Source organism: Mobula birostris, chromosome 15 (assembly GCF_030028105.1).
Source record: "Mobula birostris isolate sMobBir1 chromosome 15, sMobBir1.hap1, whole genome shotgun sequence".
Taxonomy (NCBI): domain Eukaryota; kingdom Metazoa; phylum Chordata; class Chondrichthyes; order Myliobatiformes; family Myliobatidae; genus Mobula; species Mobula birostris.
Genome location: NC_092384.1, coordinates 27,629,576 through 27,656,686, shown reverse-complemented (window position 1 = coordinate 27,656,686; position 27,111 = coordinate 27,629,576). Strand labels below are relative to the sequence as shown.

The 27,111-nt window shown below is 39.2% G+C and overlaps 1 protein-coding gene across 2 annotated transcripts in view; it reads left to right on the top strand.

Moving 5' to 3' along the window:
• The first annotated feature begins 215 nt into the window (after positions 1 to 215).
• The window catches only part of ctcf (CCCTC-binding factor (zinc finger protein)), a 30,977-nt gene continuing 4,081 nt past the window's right edge, over positions 216 to 27,111 (top strand). Inside the window, exons 1-9 of one of the 2 annotated variants that reach the window (XM_072279511.1) lie at positions 216 to 383; positions 4,916 to 5,677; positions 18,283 to 18,453; positions 19,728 to 19,861; positions 20,894 to 21,014; positions 21,591 to 21,740; positions 22,880 to 23,040; positions 23,509 to 23,691; positions 26,455 to 26,590. In XM_072279511.1, the coding sequence (XP_072135612.1) occupies positions 4,921 to 5,677; positions 18,283 to 18,453; positions 19,728 to 19,861; positions 20,894 to 21,014; positions 21,591 to 21,740; positions 22,880 to 23,040; positions 23,509 to 23,691; positions 26,455 to 26,590 (1,813 nt within the window). In that variant the 5' untranslated portion in view covers positions 216 to 383; positions 4,916 to 4,920. Of the gene's footprint in view, positions 384 to 1,952; positions 2,424 to 4,915; positions 5,678 to 18,282; positions 18,454 to 19,727; positions 19,862 to 20,893; positions 21,015 to 21,590; positions 21,741 to 22,879; positions 23,041 to 23,508; positions 23,692 to 26,454; positions 26,591 to 27,111 lie in introns of those variants that run through there. The other variant, XM_072279512.1, reaches the window with a different exon arrangement.

The following is a 27,111-nucleotide window of genomic DNA, read 5'->3' as shown; positions in this document are numbered from 1 at the left end:
GTAATGCCAGTCGGGCCAGAAAATTCCTGTCTTGTAATTGCTGAATCATGCAGAAGGAGGCGCCATGCCCCATTACCTACGTCACGCCCGATGAGCCCCTCCCCCTCCTGCCGCCGGCGACCGTTTAAAACGTTTCTTTTAAAAAAAATGTTGGCGCGATTTTTCCCCACTACCCAGCGTGCTCCGCGCGCTTCCCCACAGTTGTGGAGCTGCCGAGCATGCGCAGTGGCGCCGGCATCCGCCATTTTCCATTCCCTGCTCTAATGGGAACGTTTTAACCGATCGGTGCCGCGCTTTCGGGGTGTTTCGGGCTGCCGGGAACCTCACGCAGGCACCGAGAGACACCGAAAGGGACTTTTTCTGCAAGAAAAGACGGTGAAAATGTAAGTGAAGGCGGTTATAGGGGCCGAATGCAGGTCCTTTGTGCCGCCTCTAGGTGTCACGGTGGGGCTTGTCGGCGCTGGGTGTGTTTGTCTCCCTCTATCGTTATATTCGGACAGAAAAATGCTCGGGAAAAAAACCTGTAATCGTGCAGCTAAAGAAACCCCAAACGGCGAACACAGCCGCCGAGAAAACATTCACCTGTGCGCCCCGGGGCCCTCCGGGGCGACACGGGCGTCGTGGCTGTGCGGGCGGCAAGGCCTCTCTTTGTTGGCGGCTGCGCTTCGCCTCGGCTCCCCGGCTGCAAACGCTCCAGCAGCGCCTTTGCCCAGTGTGACCGCCTGCCTCTCCCTCTCCCTCCCCTCCTCTCCTCTTGCGTGTGTGTCGATTTCAAGGGCCCGCTCGCTCGGTGGCAGTAAACTGAAAAGAGCTCCCTCTACAACCGGGCTGATCGCAGGCGGCTGGGCAGTGGCGGGTTATTTCTAACGGAGGTGGCGGGGGGGACCTGGCCTGGCGGAATCGGAACATATGCTGCTTTCGCCCTCCGTCTCGTCGCCATTTTATGCAAACCGGACACATTTTAATGAAGCTTTTGCAATCTTTTTAATCTAACGTACAATGGCAGTGAATTCCACTGCACTGTTGTATTTTCGTTGTTTTCGGCCCGAACGAATAGATTATGCAACTATCTTCCTTAAAACTTTTATTTCAAATAAAGAGAAAGAAAGGATGGCTCCCTTAATTGCAAATGCAGCATGAAAAGGAAGTAGTGTGTAGACTGTGGCCTGTACTCTTCCTCCGGCGTTAAGCCTACTCTGAGCAGACCTACGATAATCTAAACTCCCAGATCTTGAACTTGCAAAAATTAAAGTCATACTTCATAAATATATGCATCTGAGTCAAATTTACTGTGAGCGGATATGTAGATTATCATCGATATTTAAAATTGGTTTGGATCTGAGACTAGACCATGGTAACATTAATAAAAACTTAAATATTTGTTGTATCAATTATTATCTATGTGGTAGATCCAGTGAAAATGAATTCAATAATCTTCATATAATTCAGTAATTTCTTTGCATTTCTCTCAGATTGCCGCTTACAATGAATTGAAAATAAAAGACACCCTCTGATGTTACAGTTGTGCTGTCAACAGATAATCCATAACTCTGGAAGGTTGTCTTTGATGTCTCAAGTGGGTGTCCTGCCCATTTTGGGAAAATTTACAGTAGTCAGTACAGAAAGGCTTTTTTGAAAGAAGGGCACTTTCGAAGAAAGCTTGGTTCTAATTTTGGGCTTGTAAATCATGCATCTTAATAGTAGAAAAAAAACCTACAGGTTATCAACCAACTGGAAATCAGTAAATATATTTCTGCAGAAAAAAACACTAGATCCTTTTTTTAGTTCTGCTTTATTAATAACAAAAGAAAACATGTGAGTTATGTTTCAGTTCAATTTGACCTGATAACATAGATGTCTGCAGATTTAGTGTACATAACATAAAGTAGCTTTGAAAGAATCCTACATTTTAAATTTCTTTTTTCACGTTTTTGAAGAGTTTATGTCACCAGTTTTTTTTACTTGCACTGAAAATGAAATGGGAAAGTGTGAACTTGCACAATGAAATCTCCCAAAGGAACTGGTTTTGTAGCAATTATGTTGAGATGTCTTTGAAAAAGTTAACCATTTCAGGCTGGCAACATTATAGCCTTTGCAAAATTAAACTTTGAGTTGTAAGCAAGAGCTGCAAGTAAGTTTTGTACAGGCTGACCCCAAGTAGTGAGCAGGTTCTGTTTATACAGAAGTCCATTTGGTAACTGATTTAATTGATTTGGCACAACATTGTGGGCTGAAGGCCCTATCCCTGTGCTATACTGTTCAATGTATATGTTGATTTTATCCATAAGTTGAAAAGAACACAAAATATCTCAATATAGTAACCATACCTCCACAGTATTGTAATGAATGGCATCCGGAGATAAAGGAGAACTATTTTCGTAAGAAGAGGGAAGAAACTAGTTCTGTCATTCGTGGGCAGGAACGTATGTACAGTATTTTAATTTTTGCATTTTATAGTTTTGGACCTCTTTTATATATAATAGGTGTTCATGAGTTGGGCATTTGTAACCCAGGGATAGTCTGCATTCAAAAGAAAGTGCCAATGTCCAGCGTTCGTTGATCGAAGCACGATGCAACATGCTGGTAGTTGACTGTAATGTAGGTTCAATAAAATGGGATGAGTGTAAGACAAGTGAAAATGGGTACATAACTATCAGTGCAAACTCAGGTGGACTGAGGTGTCTTTTTATTCATGCTGTGACTCAATAATTCCATGACTAAGATAGCTAAAATCACTGACCAGATTGCTACTTCGTATTCCTCATGGTAGCAAAAAAACCCTCAGTATCTCAAAATTAATACTTTGTCTTACAAGAATATTCACTATTCTCTCAAAATATAAGTTAGCAGTAAAGTGAGCTCATTGATTGCAGGGTTTGTGGTCTTACACATATGAGCTTATGCTAATGAAAAGGGAGTAACATATTTCAGGAGAATTTAGTTGCTGAACTTCTGTTGATAAATTTTGGTAAAAAGTAAGAGGAGAGACTATGATTGAAATGGTTCAATTTTAAAGAGTGAGCGAGAGTAGAGGTATCAGGGAAGGCATGTTCGTGTACCTTTTGAACATGAAGCTAAGGACTGCTTTATTTCTGATTCATAAGTTTTTTTAAAAAAACTTGATTTTAGGGCTTATGTTGTAAAACTGGAGAAGATGAACTCTGCAGGAAGATAAGGGATTTGATGGAAGGATAATTGTGAAAGGCTTTACACAATAAGGGGAAAGGTTAAGGTGATGGGCGAGCTATGTCAGTTGCTAAGTTGCCTTTAATTTTTAAACTTTTCAAAGCCATTTGTTGGACTTGGGAAGCATATTCAATTGGAACATATTCAAAGACTAAGGGGAAAATTGGGAAACAGGGAAGTGACACTAAGCAGATTTCTTTTAAGTTGTTTGTAAGAGTCACAATGGGCTGACAGCTTCTTTCTGTGCTATTGGTGTTGTTGTTGTTCAGTCATTAAGTCGAGTCCGACTCTTTGTGACCTCATGGACTCCTGCACATTAAGCCTTCTTTTTGGAAACTGCATCTCTCAGATCCCCCAAGGTCATACACATTGTCTGAGTAATATTATCTATCCATTGTAGCCTCTGTCATCCTCTCCTTTTACTCTCTGTTTTACCTAACATGAGGGTCTTCTCCATGGAATCTTGTCTTCTCATGATATGGCCAAAATATTTGAGCTTTTGTCTTGTAATCAAGCAGTCTGGCTGTATTTCTTCAAGTATTGACTTGAACTCCAATCCATGATTGTGCATGAATTAAACAAAATATAAATTACTACTGAAATGATTTTTAAACTGAGGTATTGTGTTTCACCCACTTATATTTGCAGTGTAGTTTGTTATTGTATGCATTTTTATTTCTCTAGATTTGAGGCAATCACAAAAAACATTAGCTGTGGTATCTTAGCTATAGATTTTAAATAATTGAGTTTCAAATCTTTTATTCTTATGTTCCTTAATTTATATTTCTTGTTATAAAATTGCCTATATCTCAATTTTCCATTGCACAAACCCACTTTTTCCCCCATTGAATTCCATATTATAAATGGAGATGCATTCATGTGGGGAGTTTTCTCTCAATAGAAATGCTCTCTGTGAAGGGAAGGGAATTCTGATTATATTGCAGGTAGATGAGATATGGTTGTTACATTGGTTGACAAAGTATTGTACAATTATCAATAGAAAAGATTGATAATTTCCAAAGCAGTCTTTCCTATTGATAATTGAACAACAATCGCAGGCTGCCATTTCACAGTGGGAGAGAAGTCACTTAAGGGATTTGCTCTGGAAACTATCAAGGTAAATCCCTTAAGCCATCTTCTACTGTGAGCCAACAGCCCTGTAATTGTTGTCATTATTCTCTACATACATTTTATGTTTATTTTCTTCTACGTAAAATTCCATAAGAGGAATTTTTAAATTCTATCTTTTTTTGTAATTTGTGATTTCCATTATACAAATTACCCTAATGTGGGTGTGTACTGACTAATTAATTTACGTCCAATAAGTTTACTTGTTTGCTTACTTTCACTAAGGGCGAAGAGGGGGGTACTGCTTCCACAAACTAAACTACCAATGCAGGATGCAGTTCATAAATCAGATGCAGTAGATAAAACACACATTGCACTGAAAATGTTAACTTTTGAATAATATTCAAATATTATTAATATTATACACTTGTACAGAAAAGACTTTTTTCCTGCTTTAGATGAATAGCTGTTTTTATGCAATGGAATGGTTTGGAAGACGGGTAAGCAAGTTCTGGCTGGCAGTAGTTACAAATCTAAAGGATACTTAAGTATCATAGAAATTGATAAATTTATTTTTAAATTGTGTGGTCAGCAGTCATAAAGTGAAATTTAAGAACAAAATTCTGTACTTATAGTTAATCATTTTCTACTTAAATTTCAGTTGCCATGGCGACAGAATCAGATAATGTGCCGGTGGAGGATTCTGAAATGTTTACAAAGGTCAAAGAGCACAAAACGTATCATAGGCGACGAGAGGGTGGACAACCAGAAGATTCTGATGGGCAGCAGAAAGAGCCAGATGGTGCTGAGGTAGCACAAGACATGAACAGCAACATGCAGGTGGTAATGATGCAACCATTGGACCCTACGTTACTACAAATGAAGCAACCGATGGAGGGGACAGCTCATGAGTCAGAGACAGTAGATGATACACAGATCATCACACTGCAAGTGGTGAACATGGAGGAGCAACCAATAAACCTTGGGGAACTGCAACTAGTTCAAGTAGCCCAAAGTAGCATTGATGAACTGCAAGGAAATTATGACAATGAAGCTCCCAAGGATGGGCTTCAGGAAGGAGACCCTGTAATCTGTCACACCCTTCCTTTGCCAGAAGGTTTTCAGGTTGTGAAAGTAGGTGCTAATGGTGAAGTGGAGACGGTAGAGGATGGGGCAATAGAAGTAAGGGAGGACGAGAATGCTTCTGCTGCTTGGCAGAAAGATCCTGATTATCAACCACCAGTCAAAAAAGTTAAAAAGAAAAAGAATAAACTGCGCTACAAGGTGGATGATTCTAAAGACGTTGACTTGTCTGTATATGATTTTGAAGAGGAGCAGCAAGAAGGTTTGCTCTCAGAGGTTAACGTGGAAAAGGCAGTTGGAACCATGAAGCCTCCAAAACCAATGAAAATTAAAAAGAAAGGTACAAAGCAACGTTATATTCCAAACTAACATATTGATTACAAGTCACAGGTAAAAAAGTACTGACATTTATTTAAAATGAGTGAAACTTTAATGACCACTTTTTAGACATTTCTTCAGTTACTTTGGTGAATGATTTCCTTTTCCTTCCCTCTTTCATTACCTTCCTTCTGACTGTCCTACTTCTTTTTCTCATTCTATTTCAATGCACTCCTTTGTTTTACTCCTGGGTACACTTCCATTTATATCCATCTTTGTTTTGGGGAAGTGCCCAGTCCTGCCCTAGCTTAAATTATTTGATCATTATTGCTGAGACCATCATTGAACTGGGTCAGTTTTAACTTAGCATCTTCATTTGTAATATGTTTAAAGAATTTGTGTTTTTCCCCTCTTGCTTAAATTTGGTTATTAGGATTTTATTCATTTATAGATGTAGTTATCATTAATGAAACCTGCCCTGGTCTTTCTCTATTGTCTTGTAAAATGAGCCTGAGTCTTGAGCCATTGAAGAACGAGCTCCCATGGTACTCTTGAGTAGAAAGTTCCAGAGTTTGGTTCCAGTGACCTTGACACAGTGATGACATATTTCCAAGTCAAGGTAGTATATGGGTTGTAGGTTGTCGTGATCCCAAGTGCTCTGCTCCTGCCTTTGTCGCTGAGGAGGCAGTACTGGGTTAGAGTAGCTCTGCCTAATAACTGCAATATATTTTGTTCTGTTTCCATGGTATATCATAGATAGGAGGTGATACTGATTTGGCAGGAGTGTTGGGAGTCAGTGATGGGGCTGCACATAGGGATGTTGGTTTACGGGCAGAGGTAGTGTATAGTGAGACTATCAGGGAGGACAGGCAAAATTGCTGTCAGTGAGATGGTTGCAGTGTAAAAGGGGGACAAAATTGAAAAAGGTGACATACAGAACTGAAGTTGTTATATTTGAGTGCACAGAGTATATGAAATAAGGTAGGTGATAGAACATAGAACAAGTACAGCACAGTACAGGCCTTAGAACAGTACAGCACAGTACAGGCCCTTCAGCCCACAATGTTGTACAGACCCTTAAACCCTGCCTCGCATATAAACCCCTACCTTAAATACGTCCATATAACTGTCTGGTAGTCTCTTAAATTTCACTAGTGTATCTGCCTCCTCCACTGACTCAGGCAGTGCATTCCACGCACCAACCACTCCCTGATCTTCCTCTAATGTCCCCCTTGAACTTCCCACCCCTTAAATCCATGTCCTCTTGTACTGAGCAGTGGTGCCCTGGGGAAGAGGCGCTGGCTATCCACTCTTATCTATTCCTCTTAATATGTAGTACACCTCTGTCATGTCTCCTCTCATCCTCCTCCTCTCCAAAGAGTAAAGCCCTAGCTCCCTTAATCTCTGATCATAATCCATACTCTCTAAACGAGGCAGCATCCTGGTAAATCTCCTCTGCACCCTTTCCAATGCTTCAACATCCTTCCTATAGTGAGATGACCAGAACTGGACACAGTTCTGGACACTCCAGCAAGTGTGGCCTAACCAGAGTTTTATAGAGCTGCTTCATTACCTCGTGACTCTTAAACTCTATCCCTCGACTTACGAAAGCCAACACCCCATAAGCTTAACTATCCTATCTACCTGTGAGGCAACTTTCAGGGATTTGATATGTACCCCCAGATCCCTCTGCTCCTCCACACTACCAAGTATCCTGCCATTTACTTTGTACTCCGCCTTGGAGTTTGTCCTTCCAAAGTGTACCACCTCGCACTTCTCTGGGTTGAACTCCATCTGCCACTTCTCTGCCCACTTCTGCATCCTATCAATGTCTCCTCTACACTATCTACAGCACCACCAACCTTTGTGTCGTTTGCAAACTTGCCAACCCACCCTTCTACCCCCACATCCAGGTCGTTAATAAAAATCACGAAAAGTAGAGGTCCCAGAACCGATCCTTGTGGGACACCACGAGTCACAATCCTCCAATCCGAATGTACTCTCTCCACCACGACCCTCTGCTTTCTGCAGGCAAGCCAATTCTGAATCCACCTGGTCAAACTTCCCTGGATCTCATGCCTTCTGACTTTCTGAATAAGCCTACCGTGCAGAACCTTGTCCAATGCCTTACTAAAATCCACGTAGATCGCATCCACTGCACTATCCTCATCTATATGCTTGGTCACCTCCTCAAAGAACTCTATCAGGCTTGTTAGACATGATCTGCGCTTCACAAAGCCATGCTGACTGTCCCTGATCAGGCCATGATTCTCTAAATGCCCATAGATCCTATCTCTAAGAATCTCTTCCAACAGCTTTCCCATCAGAGACGTAAGGCTCACTGGTCTATAATTACCCGGACTATCCCGACTACCTTTTTTGAACAGAGGGACAACATTCACCTCCCTCCAATCCTCCGGTACCATTCCCGTGGACGTTGAGGACATAAAGATCAGCAATCTCTTCCCTCACCTCATGGAGCAGCCTGACGAATATTCCATCAGTTCCTGGGGACTTAACCGTCCTAATGTATTTTAACAATTCCAACACCTCCTCTCCCTTAATATCAATATGCTCCAGAACATCAACCTCACTCATATTGTCCCCACTGTCATCAAGTTCCCTCGCATTGGTGAATACCGAAGAGATGTATTCATTGAGGACCTCGCTCACTTCCACAGCCTCCAGGTACATCTTCCCATCTTTATCTCTAATCAGTCCTACCTTCACTCCTGTCATCCTTTTGTTCTTCACATAATTGAAGAAAGCCTAGGGGTTTTCCTACTCGCCAAGGTCTTCTCATGTCCCCTTCTTGCTCTCCTCAGCCCCTTCTTAAGCTCCTTTCTTGCTACCCTGTATTCCTCAATAGACCCATCCGATCCTTGCTTCCTAAAACTCATGTATGCTGCCTTCTTCCACCTGACTAGATTTTCCACCTCACTTGTCACCCATGGTTCCTTCACCCTACCATTCTTCATCTTCCTCACCAGGACAAATTTATCCCGAACATCCTGCAAGAGATCCCTAAACATCGACCACATGTCCATGGTACATCTCCCTGCAAAAACATCATCCCAGTTCACACCCACAAGTTCTAGCCTTTTAGCTTCATAATTTGCCCTTCCCCAATTAAAAATTTTTCCTGTCCTCTGTGATTCTATCCTTTTCCATGATAATGTTAAAGGCCAGGGAGCAGTGGTCACTGTCCCCCAGATGCTCACCCACTGAGAGATCTGTGACTGACCTGGTTCATTACCTAACACTAGATCTAGTATGGCATTCCCCCTAGTTGGTCTATCAACATACTGTGACAAGAATCCGTCCTGGACACACTTAACAAACTCTGCCCCGTCTAAACCATTGGAACTAATCTGGTGCCAATCAATATTAGGGAAGTTAAAGTCACCCATGATAACAACACTGTTATTTTTGCACCTTTCCAAAATCTGCCTCCCAATCTGCTCCTCTGTATCTCTGCTGCTACCAGTTTGCCTGTAGAATACTCCCGATAGAGTAACTGCTCCCTTCCTGTTTTCTGACTTCTACCCATACTGACTCGAGAGGATCCTGCTACATTACCCACCCTTTCTGTAGCTGTAATAGTATCCCTGACCAGTAATGCGACCCCTCCTCCCCTTTCCCCCCCTCTTATAGTGCAGTGAGAGATGGGCATGTATGACATTGTGGGTATCACAGAGTCCTAGCTGAAAGATGTTTGTAGTTGGGAAATTAATATTCAAGGAATCACAATTTATCAAAAGGACAGGCATGTGGTCAGGAGAGGGAGTGGCTCTGCTGGTAAAAATGAAATCAAATTCTTAGAAGGAAGTGATATAGGATCAGAATATGTAGAATCCTTGTGAGTGAAGTTAAGAAACTGCAAGGAAAAGCAGACCCTGATGGGAATTATTGCAGGCCTCTGAACAGTAGCCAGGATGCAGTCTACACATTGCAGCAGGAGATAGAAAAAGCATGTCAAAAAGTCAGTATTAAATTAGTCATGAGGGATTTCAATATACAGATAGATTGGAAAAATCAAGTTGATGCTGGATTCCTAGAGTGAGAATTTGTGGTATACCTCCAATATGGCTTTTTGGAGCAGCTTGTGGTTGAGACCACTAGGGAATCAGCAAATCTGGATTGGGTGTGGTGTAATAAACAGGTAATGATTAGGGATGAGCCAGGTATGAGATAGACTGGACTTGTAACGTGAGAGGGAGAAGCTAAAGTCAGAGGAATCAATATTATAAAGGGAATTTCGGAGGCATGAAAGGGGACCTGGCCAAAGTTGATTGGAAGGGGACACTGGCAGGGATAATGGCAGAGCAGCAATGGCTAGAGTTTCTGGGATCAATTCAGAAGGCACAGGATAGATACATCCCAAAGAAGAGGAAATATTCTAAAGGCAGGATGACGCAACCATGGCTGACAAGGGAAGTCATAGCCAACATAAAAGCAAAAGGTAGGGCATATAATAAAGCAAAGATTAGTGGGAATGAAAAGATTGAGAAATTTTCAACAACCGAAACAAAGCAACTTGAAAATAAAAGTAAAGGTGAGGGGAGAAAATGAAATATGAAAGTAAGCTAGCTAATAATAACAAAAATGATAGAAATTGTTTTTATATAGAGAGAAAAGAGAGGCGAGAGTAGATATTGGACTGCTGGAAAATGACACTGGAGCAATAGTTATGGGAAAGAAGGAAATGGTGGATGAACTGATTAAGTATTTTCCATCAGTCTTCACTGTAGAAAACACTAGTAGTATGCCGGAAGTTTGAGGGAGTCAAGGGGCAGAAGTTGCTCTTACTAGGGAGATGGATTTTAGGACACTGAAGGTAGATAATCACCTGGACCTGATGGTTCTAAATGAGTTCAGTTAGCTTGATCTCAGTGGTTAGGAAGGTATTGGAGTCGTTCGTTAAGGATGTGGTTTTGGGGTACTTGGAGGCACATGATAAAATATGCATGGTTTCTCAAGGGGAAAATCTTGTTTGACAAATCTGTTGGAAGTCTTTGAAGAAGTAACAAACAGGATAGACAAAGGAGAATTGGTGAATGTTGTGTACTTGGAATTTCAGAAGGTGCTGCACATGAGGCTGCTAAACAAGGCAAGAGCCCAGGGTTTTACAGGAAAGATACTAGCATGGATAGAGCACTGGCTGATTGGCAGGAGACAAAGAGTGGGAATAAAGTGATCCTTTTTGGATTGGCTGCTGGTAACTAGTGTTCCACAGGGGTCCCTGTTGAGACCGCTTCTTTTTATGTTGTATGTCAATGGTTTGGATGATGAAATTGATGGGTATGTGGCCAAGTTTGGCTACGAGTAAAGATGGAGGGGCAGGTGGTGTTTAGGAAGCAGAGAGGCTGCAGAAGTGCTTATACAGATTTGGAGAACGGGTAAATAGGTGGCAGATGGAATATAGTATCAGGAAGTGTATGGCCATGCACTTTGGTAGACAGAATAAAAGCATAGACTATTATCTAAAAGAGAGAAAATTCAAAAATCCGAGGTACAAAGGGATTTGGGAGACCTTGTGCAACATTCCTTAAGGTTAAGTTAAGGATGAATTGGTGGTGAGGAAGGCAAATGCAGTGTTAGCATTCGTTTCAAGAGGACTAGAGTATCCTGTCAAATCGCTGGCAGGTGGTAAGAATGGGCTCCCTCACCTCTGACCCTCAACACAGGTGCCCCTCAGGGCTGCATACTAAGTCCCCTCCTTTACTCTGTATACCCATGATTGTATCGTCACCCGCAGCTCCAATCTGCTAATTAAATTTGCTGACGATAGTACACTGATTGGCTTAATCTCAAATAATAATGAGGCAGCCTATAGAGAGGAAGTCATCACCCTGACACAGTAGTGTCAAAAAAACAACCTCTCCCTCAATGTTGACAAAACAAAGGAGCTGGTTGTGGACTACAGGAGAAATGGAGACAGGCTAACCCCTATAGACATCATTGGATCTGGGGTTGAGAGGGTGAACAGCTTTAAGTTCTTTGGCATAAACATCACCGCGGATCCCACGTGGTCTGTACATACCGGCTGTGTGGTGAAAAAGGCACAACAGTGCCTCTTTCACTTCAGACAGTTGAAGAAGTTTGGTATGGCCCCTCAAATTCTAAGAACTTTCTATAGGGACATGATTGAGAGCATCCTGACTGGCTGCATCACTACCTAGTATGGGAACTGTGTTTCCCTCAATCGCAGGATTCTGCAGAGAGAGGTGCGGACAGCCCAGCACATCTGTAGATGTGAACATCCCCCTATTCAGGGCATTTACAAAGACAGGTGCGTAAAAAGGGCCCGGAGGGTCATTGGAGACCCGAGTCACCCCAACCACAAACTGTTCCAGCTGCTACCATCCGGGAAACAGTACTGCAGCGTAAAAGCCAGGACCAACAGGCTCTGGGACAGCTTCTTCTACCAGGCCATCAGACTGCTGAATTCATGCTGATGCATGAATTTTTATGTTATATTGACTATCTTGTTGTATTTATTATAAATTACTATAAATGCACATTTGAATCGAGATGTAACGTAAAGAATTTTACTCCTCATGTATTTGAAGGATGTAAGTCAATTCAATTCATAGATCCTTGCTTTTATAAGGCACTGGTGACGTTTCGCTTGGAGTATTGTGAGCAGTTTTGGGCCCCTTATTTAAGAAAAGATGTGCTGACATTGGAGAGGGTTCAGTGGAGAATGATTCCGGGAATGTAAGGGTTAGCAAATGAGCAGTTATTGAAAGCCCTGAGCATGTACTTGCTGGAATTTAGAAAAATGAGAAGAGATCTCATTGAAACATCAAATGTTGAAAGGCCTAGATAGAGTGGATGTGAAGAGGTTGTTTCCTTTTGTGGGTGAGTCTAGGATCAGAGGGCACAGTCTCTAAACAGAGGGACGTCCATTTAGAACAGATGAGGAGGAATTTCTTTAGCCAGAGGGTGGTGAATCTGTGGAATTTGTTGCCACAGGCGTCAGAGGAGACCAAGTAACAGCGCATTTAAGGCAGAGCTTGATAGGTTCTTGATTAGTCAGGCCATGAAAGTTTATTGGGAGTGTGCAGGAGGGTGGGGCTGAGAGGGTAATGGATCGGTCGTGATGAAATGGTGGCACAGACTCAATGGACTGAATGGCTTAATTGTGCTATGTCTTTTGATCTTATCATGTTCTGATCCATTCATGTTGACTGAATAGATACATAGCACTGTAGAGCCAGGAATTGTTCTTGTAGCTATAGGATGCCCTATAATTTAGTAAAAGGGTATGTAGTCTTTCAGGTCTATAATGTAGTGAGATTGTGGCTGATTGTATGCCTTGTCCATTTTCCCAATAGTACCTTGACTAAAAGTCTGGAAATGTTACCCGTGAAAATACTTAATTCTGCCCCAGATGGGGAATTCCAAAGATTTGTAACCATCCTTTTTAAAGTTAGTTTTCCTAATGATCATTCTCCCAGGTTCTAAACTCTCTGGCAAGCTACATACCTTCTCAGTTACGTAATCAATCCCATTTATTAAGTTGAACGCATGCCACCCAGGCTTACTGTCTGTTTGCATATCACTGCAAGTCCAACTCTGTTAAGACTTGACTGTTGCAGCTATTCCATGAGATGAAGTTCGCAAGTGGGAAGTTATGCCCTCACCCTGTCTTGATGGTGTTCTGACTGTTCATCTGAGCCATTGAAAGATCAATCAAAAAGGCTGAAATAATAAAAAAACCTAAAATCATATTTACACAATACCCTAATATGTTTATGCTCAAAGTTGATAAAAAAGGCATTTGAAGCTTAAATGTGAAATATTGCATCCTGCATCAGGTTTGCCCTCCTGTGATAATTTATTGCTCCTTTGGTCCACTGACACAATTCTCACCTGAATAATGCTGGGAACTTCAACAAGACTAATTCAACTGTCAAGTCAGTCAGTCACAGTCAGTTTGCATTTCACACTGTAAGTGCAGAAATATATTACTTTGTTTCAGCAGTTGAATGCAAACATCAGGAAAAATGGTTTTTAATGAAAAGTAATTCAAAATATTTGTTCAAGTTTTCAGGTGTTTCTTATGCCCATTACAATTTCTCCTGTTTTTGTGTCTCGTACCTGCATTTATTTATATTCCTCTTTTTTTTAATATAGTCATGGGTGTTTTTACAGTCTTCTAAATCTCCTGCTCTCAAACTCTCTGGTTAATAACTTTGTTAGTCACGTGCTGCTACTTGCTCAGATGATTTCTGATTTATTTACGGTACACCTTTTTATTCTGATGTGATGCTTAAACTCTGTAATTAGGTCAGATTTTATCACTTTTCTCATTGACTTTTTCTCAGCATAGTGATTCAACATTTTTATATTGTTTTGAATGCTTGCCTTGACTTACAGACAAAATTCCGAATTTGATTTCTCCATCTACATTGGATAATATCAGGGTACCTGTCTTTATATTCAGCACCCTCGTTTCTGAGTGATTAATGCCTTTTGAGTTCCAAAGGTTTATTCTCTTATCACTTGTCCATGTGGAATGGTCTCACCAAAGCCTTGAAGAGCTGTAGCAAGATCTCTATCCTATTTTACTTTATAGGCATTTCTTGGGTCCTTTTCCAACTTATTTTTCAGCTTTTTTAAATCCCAAGTTTGCAAAAAAAAAATTTGCTTGGACACCTCATCTAATTCACAACAATAGATTGTAAGTGGCTCAGATCCAGCAATGATTCTAGTGCCTTGCTTGTTGCAGCTTTCCTTCTTGAAGGTGAACCATTTATTTCAGTCTGCTACTCAAGTTAATGTATTAACCTTCAGTTTCATGAACCAGTATATTGCTTATCTAATTCAATTAAATTATTTATTGACTAGTTATATTTTCAAAAGTACTCAAAATTGCTTGTTAATGTTAGGAAAAATAGAGGGCTATGGGTAACCCTGGGTAATTTCTAAAGTAAGTACATGTTCAGCACAGCATTGTGAGCCGAAGGGCATGTATTGTGCTGCAGTTTTTCTATGTTTCTTTCCTTTCATAACCATATTGATATTTTTTAAAAAAACTTGACGGGGTTCTTTGTGTCAGTGGCAAGGTTATCATTTATTGCTTATCCCTTTTTTTTGATAAATTCCCACAGTTTGGTAGAGTGTTTGAGGAGACACAAGAAAATGCAGATACGAGTATCTGGAGCTAAAAACAAACCACTGAAGATACCCGATAGGGCAGGCAGTTTCAAGGAGGGAAATAAACTGAAAGAGCAGAGGCAAGATAACCAATCTAAAGAAGTGAGGGGGAGAGCTGGGAAACAATAGATGGATCCTGGTGAGTTGGGATTTATTGGCGATGGGTGGCATAGAGACAGCGACAGGCTGGGTTGCGAGGTAATCAGGACAATGAACGGTTCAAGTTATGGAATGTGATAAGAAAGAACGTGAGGAGCGCAACCAAATGAAGGAGGGAATTGATGGGGGAAGGATAGGGGTCCAGTGGGATGATTGTTTAGATGATGGGCTGAAGGGGGTGATGGAAGAAACTAGGCGATAGGATTTATGGGAGGGGGGAGTAGGGTAGAATTTGGAAAGATGGGTGTGTATTATGGGACTTAGGTAAATCAGAAAGAGAAAAAGGGACCAAATGAGTGCAGGTTACTGAAATCAAAGAATTCAATGTACATGATGTTAGATTGTGCACAACCTGACTTAAACCAGATGAAGAGTCTCAACCTGAAACATTGATTCACTATTAGCCTTCACAGATGCTGCTTGACCTGTTGGGTTCCTATAGAAGCTCATTCTCCAATGTGTTCTTGGTGATCAAGGAATGGCAGAATTTTTCCAAGTCAAGAATAAGTCTGACTTGGGAAGGAACATTTGGGTGGTTAATTTCTCTTATGCCATGGAGGTGGTGGCAAAAGTTGTAGTTTTGTGGGGAGCTGTCAAGAGTTGTCTGCTATTGAGATGAGGCAAACTCGGGGATTGTTGTGGAGTTGTCTGGTAGAACACCAGGGACTTAGAATTCTAAATACAGCATCAGGCTTTTGTTACTTCAGAACTATCCCAATATAGACACTAGTTATCTGATGTTACGAAAAATATCTAGCCAGGTTAGTTGGGCTGGGTGTGTTATGCTTTGTACAAATTTGTTGCTGAGGTGCCAATGTTGTCTATTTAGTTTTATCTCTTTCTACTGTTAACATAAAGTTTATTGTACAAATAAGTATATCTTTAAAACAAAATATTCTGGAAGTACAAACCGATTGAGGGCTTTCAAAGTGCAAAACACAGTTAATATTTTGGTCAATGGTTTTGTCTTTCTTTACGGATGCTGCTTGAACTGAAATTTCTGTAATTTTTTGATAATTTAGATTTCTACCATCTGGAGTAGCTTGTTTTTGTATAAATAGGGCCTTGTTATCTTTGTAGGTAATATTTTCAGCTAAAGTTTCAAGACACCTGCAAGATTATTACCAGAATCAGTTTATACATTGACTTAGTGGAGCTTACCCAGTAGGCCATGCTGAATTAACTGAGAGAGGGAAAATGAAGTTTTTCTTTTCGGAGGGACCAAAACAGGCAAGAATCCTTACTATATTTTGCTTCACAAAAATGGAAGGGTACCTCATAGCTAATGATCTTGGCAACTTTATTCCTTGTTAGATGGTTATACAAAACGCTTTCTATCTGTTGTAAGAATTTCATTAACTGGATCATTTGTCTTAACATGGAAGCTCTTTGTTTCTGTGTCCTTACTCAGATGCTGTGAGTGTGATACCTAAATTGTTCATAAATATTGGTCCACTTTTAAATCATCATTAGTTCATATTTGATAGAATATTTCAAAGTCTGGTCATGGTGGTAAATTTTTCCATGAATGCTGTTTTTAGAATTGATATGTTTTTTGTCTTGTGTATAATTCCATCAGTTTATAAATGTATCATGCACTGCTCAGTGCTTTCACTATCATAGACAGTAAAGTATCCTCGATATAAGTCAAGTCAAATATTATTAAAATATGCATATGCTGCCATTCGCTACCTTGAGATTCATCTTGCAGGCAATTACAGGAAAATAATGAGATACAATAGAATTTATGAAGTACTATACATTTAAAAACTGACAAACAGCCAATGAGCAAAAGAAGACAAAATGTCAAAATGAAAAATAAATAATAGTGAGAACATGAGTTGTAGAGTTCTTGAAAGTCATTCTGTAGGTTGTAGAATTGGTTAAGAGTTGTGAGTGAAGTTATCTTTGGTACAGGATCTTGATGGTAAAACCATTCCTGAACCCAGTGGTGTGGGACCTGAACCTCCCCTACCTTATGCCAGATTGAAGTAGCTAGAAGTTGGTGTGATATACTGTGTCCGGTGCTCCCGATGTGGCCTTCTATATATTGGCGAGACCCAACGCAGACTGGAAGACCGTTTCGCTGAGCACCTATGCTTTGTCCGCCAGAGAAAGCAGGATCTCCCAGTGGCCACACATTTTAATTCCATGTCCCATTCCCATTCTGACATGTCTATCCACGGCCTCCTCTACTGTCAAGATGAAGCCACACTCAGGTTGGAGGAACAACACCTTATATTCCGTCTGGGTAGCTTCCAACCTGATGGCATGAATATTGACTTCTCTAACTTCCGTTAATGCCCCTCTTCTTCTTCTTACCCCATCCTTTATTTATTTATTATTTCCCCCCCCTTTTTTCCTTTTCTCTTTTTTCTTTCTCTGTCCCTTTCACAATCACTCCTTGCCTGCTCTCCATCTCCCTCTGGTGCTCCCCTCCCCCTTTCTCCCTAGAGCTCCCGTCCCATGATCCTCTCCCTTCTCCAGCCTTGTATCCCTTTTGCCAATCAACTTTCCAGTTCTTAGCTTCATCCCTCCCCCTCCTGTCTTCTCGTATCATTTCGGATCTCCCCCTCCCACTTTCAAATCTCTTACTATCTCTTCTTTCAGTTAATTCTGATGAAGCATCCAGGCAGGAAAGGTCAACTGTACCTCTTCTTATAGATGCTGCCTGGCCTGCTGCGTTCTACCAGCATTTTGTGTGTGTTGCGAGAAGAGATCATGGCCGGATAGTGAGAATCTTTATTGATGAATGCTGCTGTTTTGTGGCAGCACTCCATGTAAATATGCTCAATGATGGGGAGAGCTTTGTCTGTGATGGACTGGGCTATATCCATCTCTTTTTGTAGACGTTTATGTTTTTGGGCATTGTTTTTTTTTCCATACCAAGTTGTGATGAAGCCAGTTACAATACTCTCCACTATGCATCTATAGAAGTTTGTCAAAGACTTTAGTGACATGCTGAATCTACACAAATTTCTAAGAAGAAAGAGGTGCATTCATGCTGCCTTTTTGATGGCGCTTGTGTTCTGCTCCCAAGGAATTTAAAGCAGCTGATCCCCAAGTGGGACTGGCCGGCTTCCTCCTCCTGTAGTCAATTATCTTTGCTTTTTGCTTTTGCTGACGTTGGGTTAGAAGTTGTTGCATACACAGAAGGTATAGTAGACTCTGAACAGCAAATTTTATGTTGAAGACAATTGTGAACAGTGGCTTTTGTAATCAGTTTTATACCCTATCTCCTGTAGAAAAATGTATTCTTATGAGGCATATAATTGAACATAAACATGTTTCTTTTTACTTTAGGGGTAAAGAAAACATTCCAATGTGAATTGTGCAGCTACACTTGCCCCCGACGTTCTAATTTAGATCGTCATATGAAAAGCCACACTGATGAGCGGCCGCATAAGTGTCACCTTTGTGGGAGAGCTTTTCGAACAGTCACATTGTTGAGAAATCATCTCAACACACACACAGGTAACAAAACTAACTTTGAATTAAGTATTTATAGTGTTGGAATATTTCAAAATTATAAATGCCAGAATATAGTTCTATGTTTTTGCACAAGATTTATGGGAAAAAATCCTGTGTATTGTGTTAAGTTCATGTTTGATTTGTATATTAGCTCAGAAAATAATTTGTCACACAAGTTAGTTTATATGTATATTCATTGTTTCATTCAAAAGCTACCTATTAAACTTTTTTTTCCATGTACAAACAAATTAAAATCTCATCTAGAATGTAGGGAAAAGTTTGCAGTTTCTGTTGACAAAAAGTAACTCTACTCATTTGGCTAGAAGAAATGAAAGATAACTTGACCATGATGGAGACATAATTAGAAGTGATCAGGTTTCCTTTAGAAGACATTTATATCAGTACATAGCATGCAGAACCAATCTATGCCAGAGGTAGTCCATTCATTCATAGAAGTGGTGCAGCTAGTTGACAAAAATATCTAACTTTGTCTTAAATATATTAAATAAGGTAGCCTCTACTGCTTCCCTGGGTAGAGAATTGGACAGATTCACTACTCTGGGGAAAAACAGCATCTCATCACCTCTGTTCTAAATCTATTCTGAATTTTGAGGCAATAGCTTCTAGTTCTAGTCTCACTTATCAGTGGAAACATCTTTGCTGCATTTATCTTAGATATTTCTTTCATGAATTTTGATTATGATCCATTGGTTAACCATTTTATTGCTTACAGAAATGCAACCAATACAGGACAGAAGTATAGAGAGGTTTACCAATTAGTATAACACTCTACAACTCCGGCAATCAGGGTACAAATCCCCCTGCTGTTTATAAAGAGTTTGTATGCTCTCCCCATGACTGTGTGGGTTTGCTCTAGCTGCTCTGATTTCCTCCCATATTCCAAAGATTAACCAGTTAGGGTTAATAAGTTGTGGGCATGCCATGTTGGTGCCAGAGGCAGGCTGCCCCAAGCATGTTCTTCGACTGTGGTCGTTGATGCAAGTGGTGCATTTCACTGTGTTTCTATGTGCATGTAATAAAGCTGATCTTTCAACTATGTATGGATCTGCATGAATGAAAATTTTCAATGGGATTATTTTGAAAAATGAGTTTAGTTAAATTTGACTAGTAAAGTTTAAAAAAATATTTAAAGTAGTAGGTGATAAATAGATGGTTTAAGTTCATAAAGCTAAAAGTTAAGGATTCACTACTAATAATTTTGCACATAGTAAGAGGAATGATATGAAATGAGAACAATATGATGTTTGTAATTGTAGGTACTAAACCACATAAGTGTCCTGATTGTGATATGGCATTTGTGACCAGTGGGGAGTTGGTACGGCATCGTCGCTACAAACACACCCATGAGAAACCTTTTAAATGTTCAATGTGTGACTATGCTAGTGTGGAGGTAAGAATAAAATTTTAAATCTTTGTCTTCATTAGGTTCATGAAACGATAGTAAATGTCAGATTGAAGTTCTATTTATGCATTAGAATGAAATTAAAATTTGTTGTCGTAATATCTGCAAGGTTCAGATAGAATTCCCTCATCACGAAAATCTTGTGTATGTGTGATGTAGGGTGCAGATTTGCTGCATCATCTGATTTTGACCCTTCATTTTCTTGACCTTTAAGAACATTGTTTGCCTTCTGTACCTCAGTTCATTCGTTGAAGTTTCCATTCATTCAGTTTCTACTCTGTCTTATGCTTTTCTGGCCAGTTTCCCATGCTGCATTTTCCACAAGGCTACAGATCTTTGACTATCTATTCCGAAAGAGTCTACATTAGGCCATATCTCACACAACCAAAAGTTGGAGTACAGGAAGGAGATAGAGTGTTTAGTAACATGGTGTTATGACAACAGCCTTTCCATCAGTGTCACTGAAGCAAACGAGCTGGTCATTGACGTGCTTCTCTCAGCATCAATAATATTAAGGTTGAGAGCTTTGAGTTCCTAGAAGTGAAAGCACATACCACCAGTCTCAAAGACAGCTTCTACTTTGCAGTTATCAGATTTCTAAATGAATCTTTCCCTAGAATGATAAGAAGGACTCTTGACCTCACAGGCTACCTCGTCATGATGTCGTACCTGTACTACACTCTCTCTAGCTGTTATGCTTTATTTTCCATTATTATCATTTTACTTTGTTCCACCTTATTACATTTTAAAAACAGTCCTGAAGAAGGGTCTTGGTCCAAAACGTGGACTGTTTATTTATTTCTGTAGATGCTGCTTGACCTGCTGAGTTCCTCCAGCATTTTGTGTGTGTCTCTATAGATTTCCAGCATCTGCAGGATCTCTTGTGTTCGTAAAATTATAATGCATTTTAGGGAGTTTGTTAGTGATATTGGGCAGCAAAATGTAAATACTGGCAATAGTTAGAATTGATTATTGGTCAAACAAATTAAAAGGGGGTGAAATATCTGTTTTGGTTTTCAGGTCAGTAAGTTAAAGCGTCACATTCGCTCTCATACTGGAGAACGCCCGTTCCAATGTAGTCTTTGTAGCTATGCCAGCAGGGACACCTATAAACTGAAACGACACATGAGGACACACTCTGGTACAGTAATATATAGTGTATTCTGCTATTTGCAATTGAGTGCAATGCTTATTTCTCAACTTATTACGTATGCACCTAAGTTGTGACATAAAAGAGTAATTAATATTTACCTGACGCCTAGCTGGCAATATTCAGTTGTGTGCATCATTAATTCCTCGTAAAGTAAATGATTGGTGATGTTACTTTATGTTCAATGCTTTATATTTATAGTTTGATACTTTTCAAAATCCTCAGCAACAGTTTTTATTCTGAAATATGCCTCTTCTAGAAAGAGGGTGATAAACAGAATTCATACTGGTGTAGGTCTTACATTTTGGACAAATGCATGGACTTGCCTCTTTGTTTTCAAAGTAGTGCTGTCACTATGTGATGTTTATCAGCTTTAAAGATCTCCTTCAACCATCAAACTCCAGTAATATAGATGGTCAACTTCAAAGGTGAAGATTATTTCTGAAAAATTCTAGTGTGCTTTATTATTAACATTGAAGCCTATTGTGTGGTATTGTAATTTATCAATTCATTACCAGATTTTGACATTTTTAAAGTGTGTTCTTATAATATGAATGTCTCAAACAGGTGAGAAACCGTATGAATGCTACATCTGTCATGCTCGCTTCACTCAAAGTGGAACAATGAAGATGCACATTTTACAGAAACATACAGAAAATGTGGCCAAATTTCACTGTCCACATTGTGACACAGTTATTGCTAGAAAAAGTGATCTGGGTAAGTGCATTTATAGCTTCAAAATTTAAATATAATTGTACAAAAATGGGGAATATAATGATCGAGAACTATTGATGTGTTTCCAGACAGACGCTATTTCTAATACAGTTGTACAAGTTTTAATGCAAACAGTATTACAGTTAGTTTACAATTTGAATATTAAACAGAATCCATATCGAAGAAAATAACAACTAAAGACATACAGCTTGTGCTCAGAACTGATGTTTAACCCCACATGAACTATAGTTCATTAAATCTTGTGGATGTTACCAAAGTATTAATCTCGTACCTAGTTTAGGCACTTTTGCTTTGCGCTTGGATGTCAGAGGATGGATGTTTATTTTCCATTATCTTTCCTTTGTTTTTGTGTTTTTATCCTTTCCTCCTGTTCTGTTTCCAGGAGAAAAATATATCAAAATATTGTAGAATAATTCATGTAAGGTTTTTCACTTCAACATTATCACCGTTAATTTTAAGTATCTAATTTTTTTACGTTGAATGTGTAGCACATTTTTTTTTTAAATGCAGTGTTTCTTAGACACTAATGTAGACACAAGTGAACTGTGTGATCATAAATGATGAATTATGACTGAGACACGTGGTTGTTCCTTCACTACCTTCAACATATTGCGTTATTGCATGTATGCAATATTGTCATTAATTTTCTGGCCACTAGATTCTGAATAACATGAGATATATTCATTGCAAAGAAAGTTTGACTTCAATTCTTATTCTCAAGGTATTTCTAAAGAAAGTTGTGCATTATTTCAATTTGTTTCTCACGTTGAGCAATTTAAACTTATTATTAATTTTAACTAAATATTAATTAGACTACATTACCACTGTGGCAAAATGAAACTTCAGCAAAGTTCTTTGCATTAATGTAACATGTCTTTTTCCTATACCCTGTTACCCTGTTCTATGTATTATTTTGTGTCTGGGAGATTTGTGTACGCTTACACAAAAAGCAACAGTTTATGTATCTCTGGCACAGATTGTCACTTAGGGTACTTGTATATAAATAAGCTACATTACTTCCATTAGATGCTGAGGTGGCATCCTTGTGTAGTTCTCTCTGTTTTATGGTAAATAATGGTATAAAATGCAAGTTAAATCTCATCAGACCATCTTCTTTACAGGTGTTCATTTAAGAAAACAGCATTCCTATCTTGAGTCAGGCAAAAAGTGCCGTTATTGTGATGCAGTCTTCCATGAGCGATATGCCCTCATACAACATCAGAAATCTCACAAGAATGAGAAACGCTTCAAATGTGAACTTTGCGATTATGCATGTAAACAGGTATTGTAGTTGTACAATCCTTAATATTACTTTGGGTAGCAGGTGGGGTATTTAGTAAGATTTGGATTTTTGGTGATTGCAACTTTAGGCCAAAAAATGGGAATTTTATTTCCATTGTTGGTCAGTGCCTATGGTAACATTGAAATGAAATTCAAATGAATTAGGGCAGGTATATTTTGGACACAGTTTATGAAGTGCAACTAGTGGAAAAATAATCTAACACTTGTATAAATGTCACTATTTGAAGATGAATGAAAATAAGCAATTTTGTTCATGAACAACATTTTTGAATTGCAATTGTTTTCTTTCAGAATGAATGAGTGACAGGTATGGATTTTGAATTAAAGTTGGGGTTAAGGTGTACATGTCAAGGGCTAAAAGTAGTTCCTCAAGTATCCCTAACATTAAGCAGATGTCATTTTACTATCTTCATTTAATGCTGCAGTTTCCTTCATTCCCATCCTGCAGGAGCGTCACATGGTGATGCACAAACGTACTCATACTGGAGAAAAGCCTTATTCTTGCAGCCAATGTGATAAAACTTTCCGGCAAAAACAGCTGTTGGACATGCACTTCAAGCGCTACCATGATCCAAGTTTTATTCCTGCAACTTTTATGTGCACAAAATGTGGCAAAGCCTTCACTCGTAAGGTATCTAATATTCTAATGTTTAAAATTCCTAATAGTTTGCATCTTTGCAGTGTCATTTATGTTGAGGCACTGAAATAAGGGATGACTTAAGTTATAATAAAGATGTAAGTGTAAATGTGTAATAAAAGTGGTCAGTGAGGTTTCAAAGGGTAGGGTAGAACTGAAGATATTTCAGAAAAGATGACGATGTACAAAAATTTGACTAGAAAAATGTAAAGCTCAAAGAAGTGATGTGCTGCCCCTTCATAAATTAATATGAGCTTTTTCATGTGTGATATTATGAGATTTTCTTCTAGAGCATATTTTGGTACTTGTTATCCCTCATCTGTAGCACTTGTTACCTGAGCTGTATTTTTCAATTCAAGAGATTAATATGCTATCCAAAAAGTTCATAAGGTCATGCAGCAAAGAAAAAGAAACCACTGAATTCATATTCACTATCAAGCCCCCATCTGGACTCATCGTATTTTCGCTCTTGCGTGTCCAGTAGTTCAGACAATGGCACCATACCTTTAATAATTGCATGTTCTTATTCCTTTTGAGAGGCTGTCACAATGATCTAGATATACAACTATCAATGCTAGACACCGTTAAAATGACAGTCTGAAATTGAGGTCTTATTTTGTGAATTAACTGATCATCAAGAGCAGGTATCTGTGTGTGAAAAATCTGTTGTCTCTGCCATGAATGTAATAAAGGAGCATCGGTGCTACTAAATGCCAGTGGCATTAGGATTATTGATAGGTGGGGTACCACGCCATTGTCTTTTTCTGTTGGGTCTGGAACCTTGGCTTAGGCGGCTTCTTCCTGTTTAAAGGAAGACCAGTGGGGAAGCATATCAATAAATGGGCACAATACAATCATTAGAGTAGTTGGACAAATAGCAGAAACTGAAAACTGTAGAAAAATACTATGTTAATTCAAGGAAATTTTATGTTGAAAATGAATTATTGCATCTTGATTGGCATATATTTCTAGCATTTATATAGTGGCGCTAGGAAGTTCGTGAACCCTGTAGAATTTTCTCTATTTCTGCATAAATATGACCTAAAATATGATCAGGTATTCATGTAAATCCTAAAACTAAATAGAGAACCCAATTAAATAAATAACACAAACAAGATAATACTTTTTCATTTAATGAGAAAAATAATCCAATATTACTTGCATTTGTTGGAAAAAGCATGTGAACCTTCTACAAAAGCTATTTGGAATCAAGTGCTCCAATCAATGAGATGAGATTGGAGGTGCCCTGCCCTATAAAAATGACTCACAATGTCAGATTACTGACAGAGCCTGCTCTTCTCAAAAAAAAAAAAAAAAATCTGTTTATGGGCACCATGCCTCGATCAGAGCAACTTGGAAGAAGCATGAAGCTGGAAAAGGGCTACAAAAGCAGTTCTAAAGACCTGAGTGTTTATCAGTCCACAGAAAGAGAAATTATCCACAAATGGAGGAAACTCTCTACAGTTGCTACTCTCCCTAGGAGTGGGCATCCTTCAAAGGACACATCAAGAGCACAATGTGCAATGCTGAAGGAGGTGAAGAAGAACCCAAGGGTAAACAGCAAAGACCTGCAGAAATCTCTGGAACTTGCTGAAGTCTCTGTTCATGTGTCCACTATAAGAAAATCACTGAACAAGAATGGTGTTCGTGGAAGGACACCACAGAGGAAACCACTGCTCTCCAAAATAAACTGCTGCATGTCTCAAGTTTGCAAAAATTGATCTGTTTGGCAAAAATGCACATTGCTGAAATAGAGCACTGTACACCAACACCAAAACCTCATCCCCATTGTGAAGCATGGTGGAAGGAGCATCATAGTTTGGGGTGGCTTTGCTGCCTCAGGGCCTGGACAGCTTGCAGTCGTGAGGGAACAATGAATTCAAAAATTATATCAAGGCATTTTACAGGAGAATATCAGGGTAGCATTCCATCACCTGAAGCTTAATAGAAGATGGATAATGCAACAAGACAATGAATTGAAAGATGAGTAAATCGACAACAGAATGGTGAAGAAAATTTACGTTTTGAAATGGCCGAGACTAAGTCCTGACCTTAATCCTATAGAAGTGTTGTGAAGGATCTGGAGTGAGCAGTTCATGCAAGAAAGCTCACCAACGTCCCAGAACTGAAGCAGTTTTGTAAAGAGGAATGGCCAAAAATTCCTCCAGGCCAGTGTGCAGGACTGATCAGCAGTGACTGGAAACATTTGGTTGAAGTTACTGCTATACAAGGGGGTCACACCAGTTACTCAAAGCAAAGGTTCACATACTTTTCCCAACAAATACATGTAATATTGGATAACTTTTCTCAATAAATAAGTTAAGAAGTACAATGTTTTTTGTGTTGTTTGTTTAGTTTATCTAGTTTTAGGATTTGTGTGAAGATCTGATCACATTTTAGGTCATATTTATGCAGAAATAGAGAAAATTCTACAGGGTTCACAAGCTTTCCAACACCACTGTATACCTTATATACAATTGGACTCTGGCAAATATCACTTCTCGAAGAAAAAAGTGTGTTATTTAGGATCGCAAACAGAAAATCTGCAGATGCTGGAAATTCAAGCAACACACACAAAATTGCTGGTGAACGCAGCAGGCCAGGCAACATTTTTTGTGTGTGTTACTTAGGATGTTCATAATATTTAAAAAAAAAAAATTCCTTATATATCAAAAACTTGTCTTTGTAACCTGAAGTTTTTTTTTCTTTTTAAAACTAAAATTGTTTGTGATGACCTTCTTGCTTTGCTTTTTATAGAATACAATGACAAAACATGCTGAGAATTGCAGTGGGCCGGGAGGAGAGGAAGGTGATGCAGTTGAACGCAAGAAGAGCAAGGGACGAGGGAGGAAGCGAAAAATGCAGTCCAAGAAAGGAGACTCTTCTGATAGTGGTAATATTATATTCATCAGTCCTCAACACTTAGCTCCATAATCTTGACTAAAGCCTTAATCAAAATCATCTGTATTATCTCTACAGTCAATAAGATTGGCAATGTCTTTGAAGCATTGCCATTCCATCTGACACACTAATGTACACGATTTAAAAATTAAATATCTAAAAACAAAATTTATGTACAATAGCTAGGGTGTCTAAGTCTTTTGCACAATAATATGTTAGTGTTTTGATCTAATTAATTTCTGTGTTTTTCAGTGGTCTTCGCACCTTTTTAAAATCGCTTTTTTTTACAAAGTTCTATAATGTCTACTCAGTGTTTAGTGACTCGTAATGTGAAAAATTCAAGTCTGTTTGGATTCATTCATGTTATTCTACCCATTGTGAATAGCAATATCAGACTTCATATAACAGTGAAAATATTACATAAAAGAGCTCAAAGTACAAAAAATTGTTAGAAGAATGTGTTGACTTTAGTCCAGTGCTAAATTGGGTATGCTTGAATATTCCTGTTTCCAT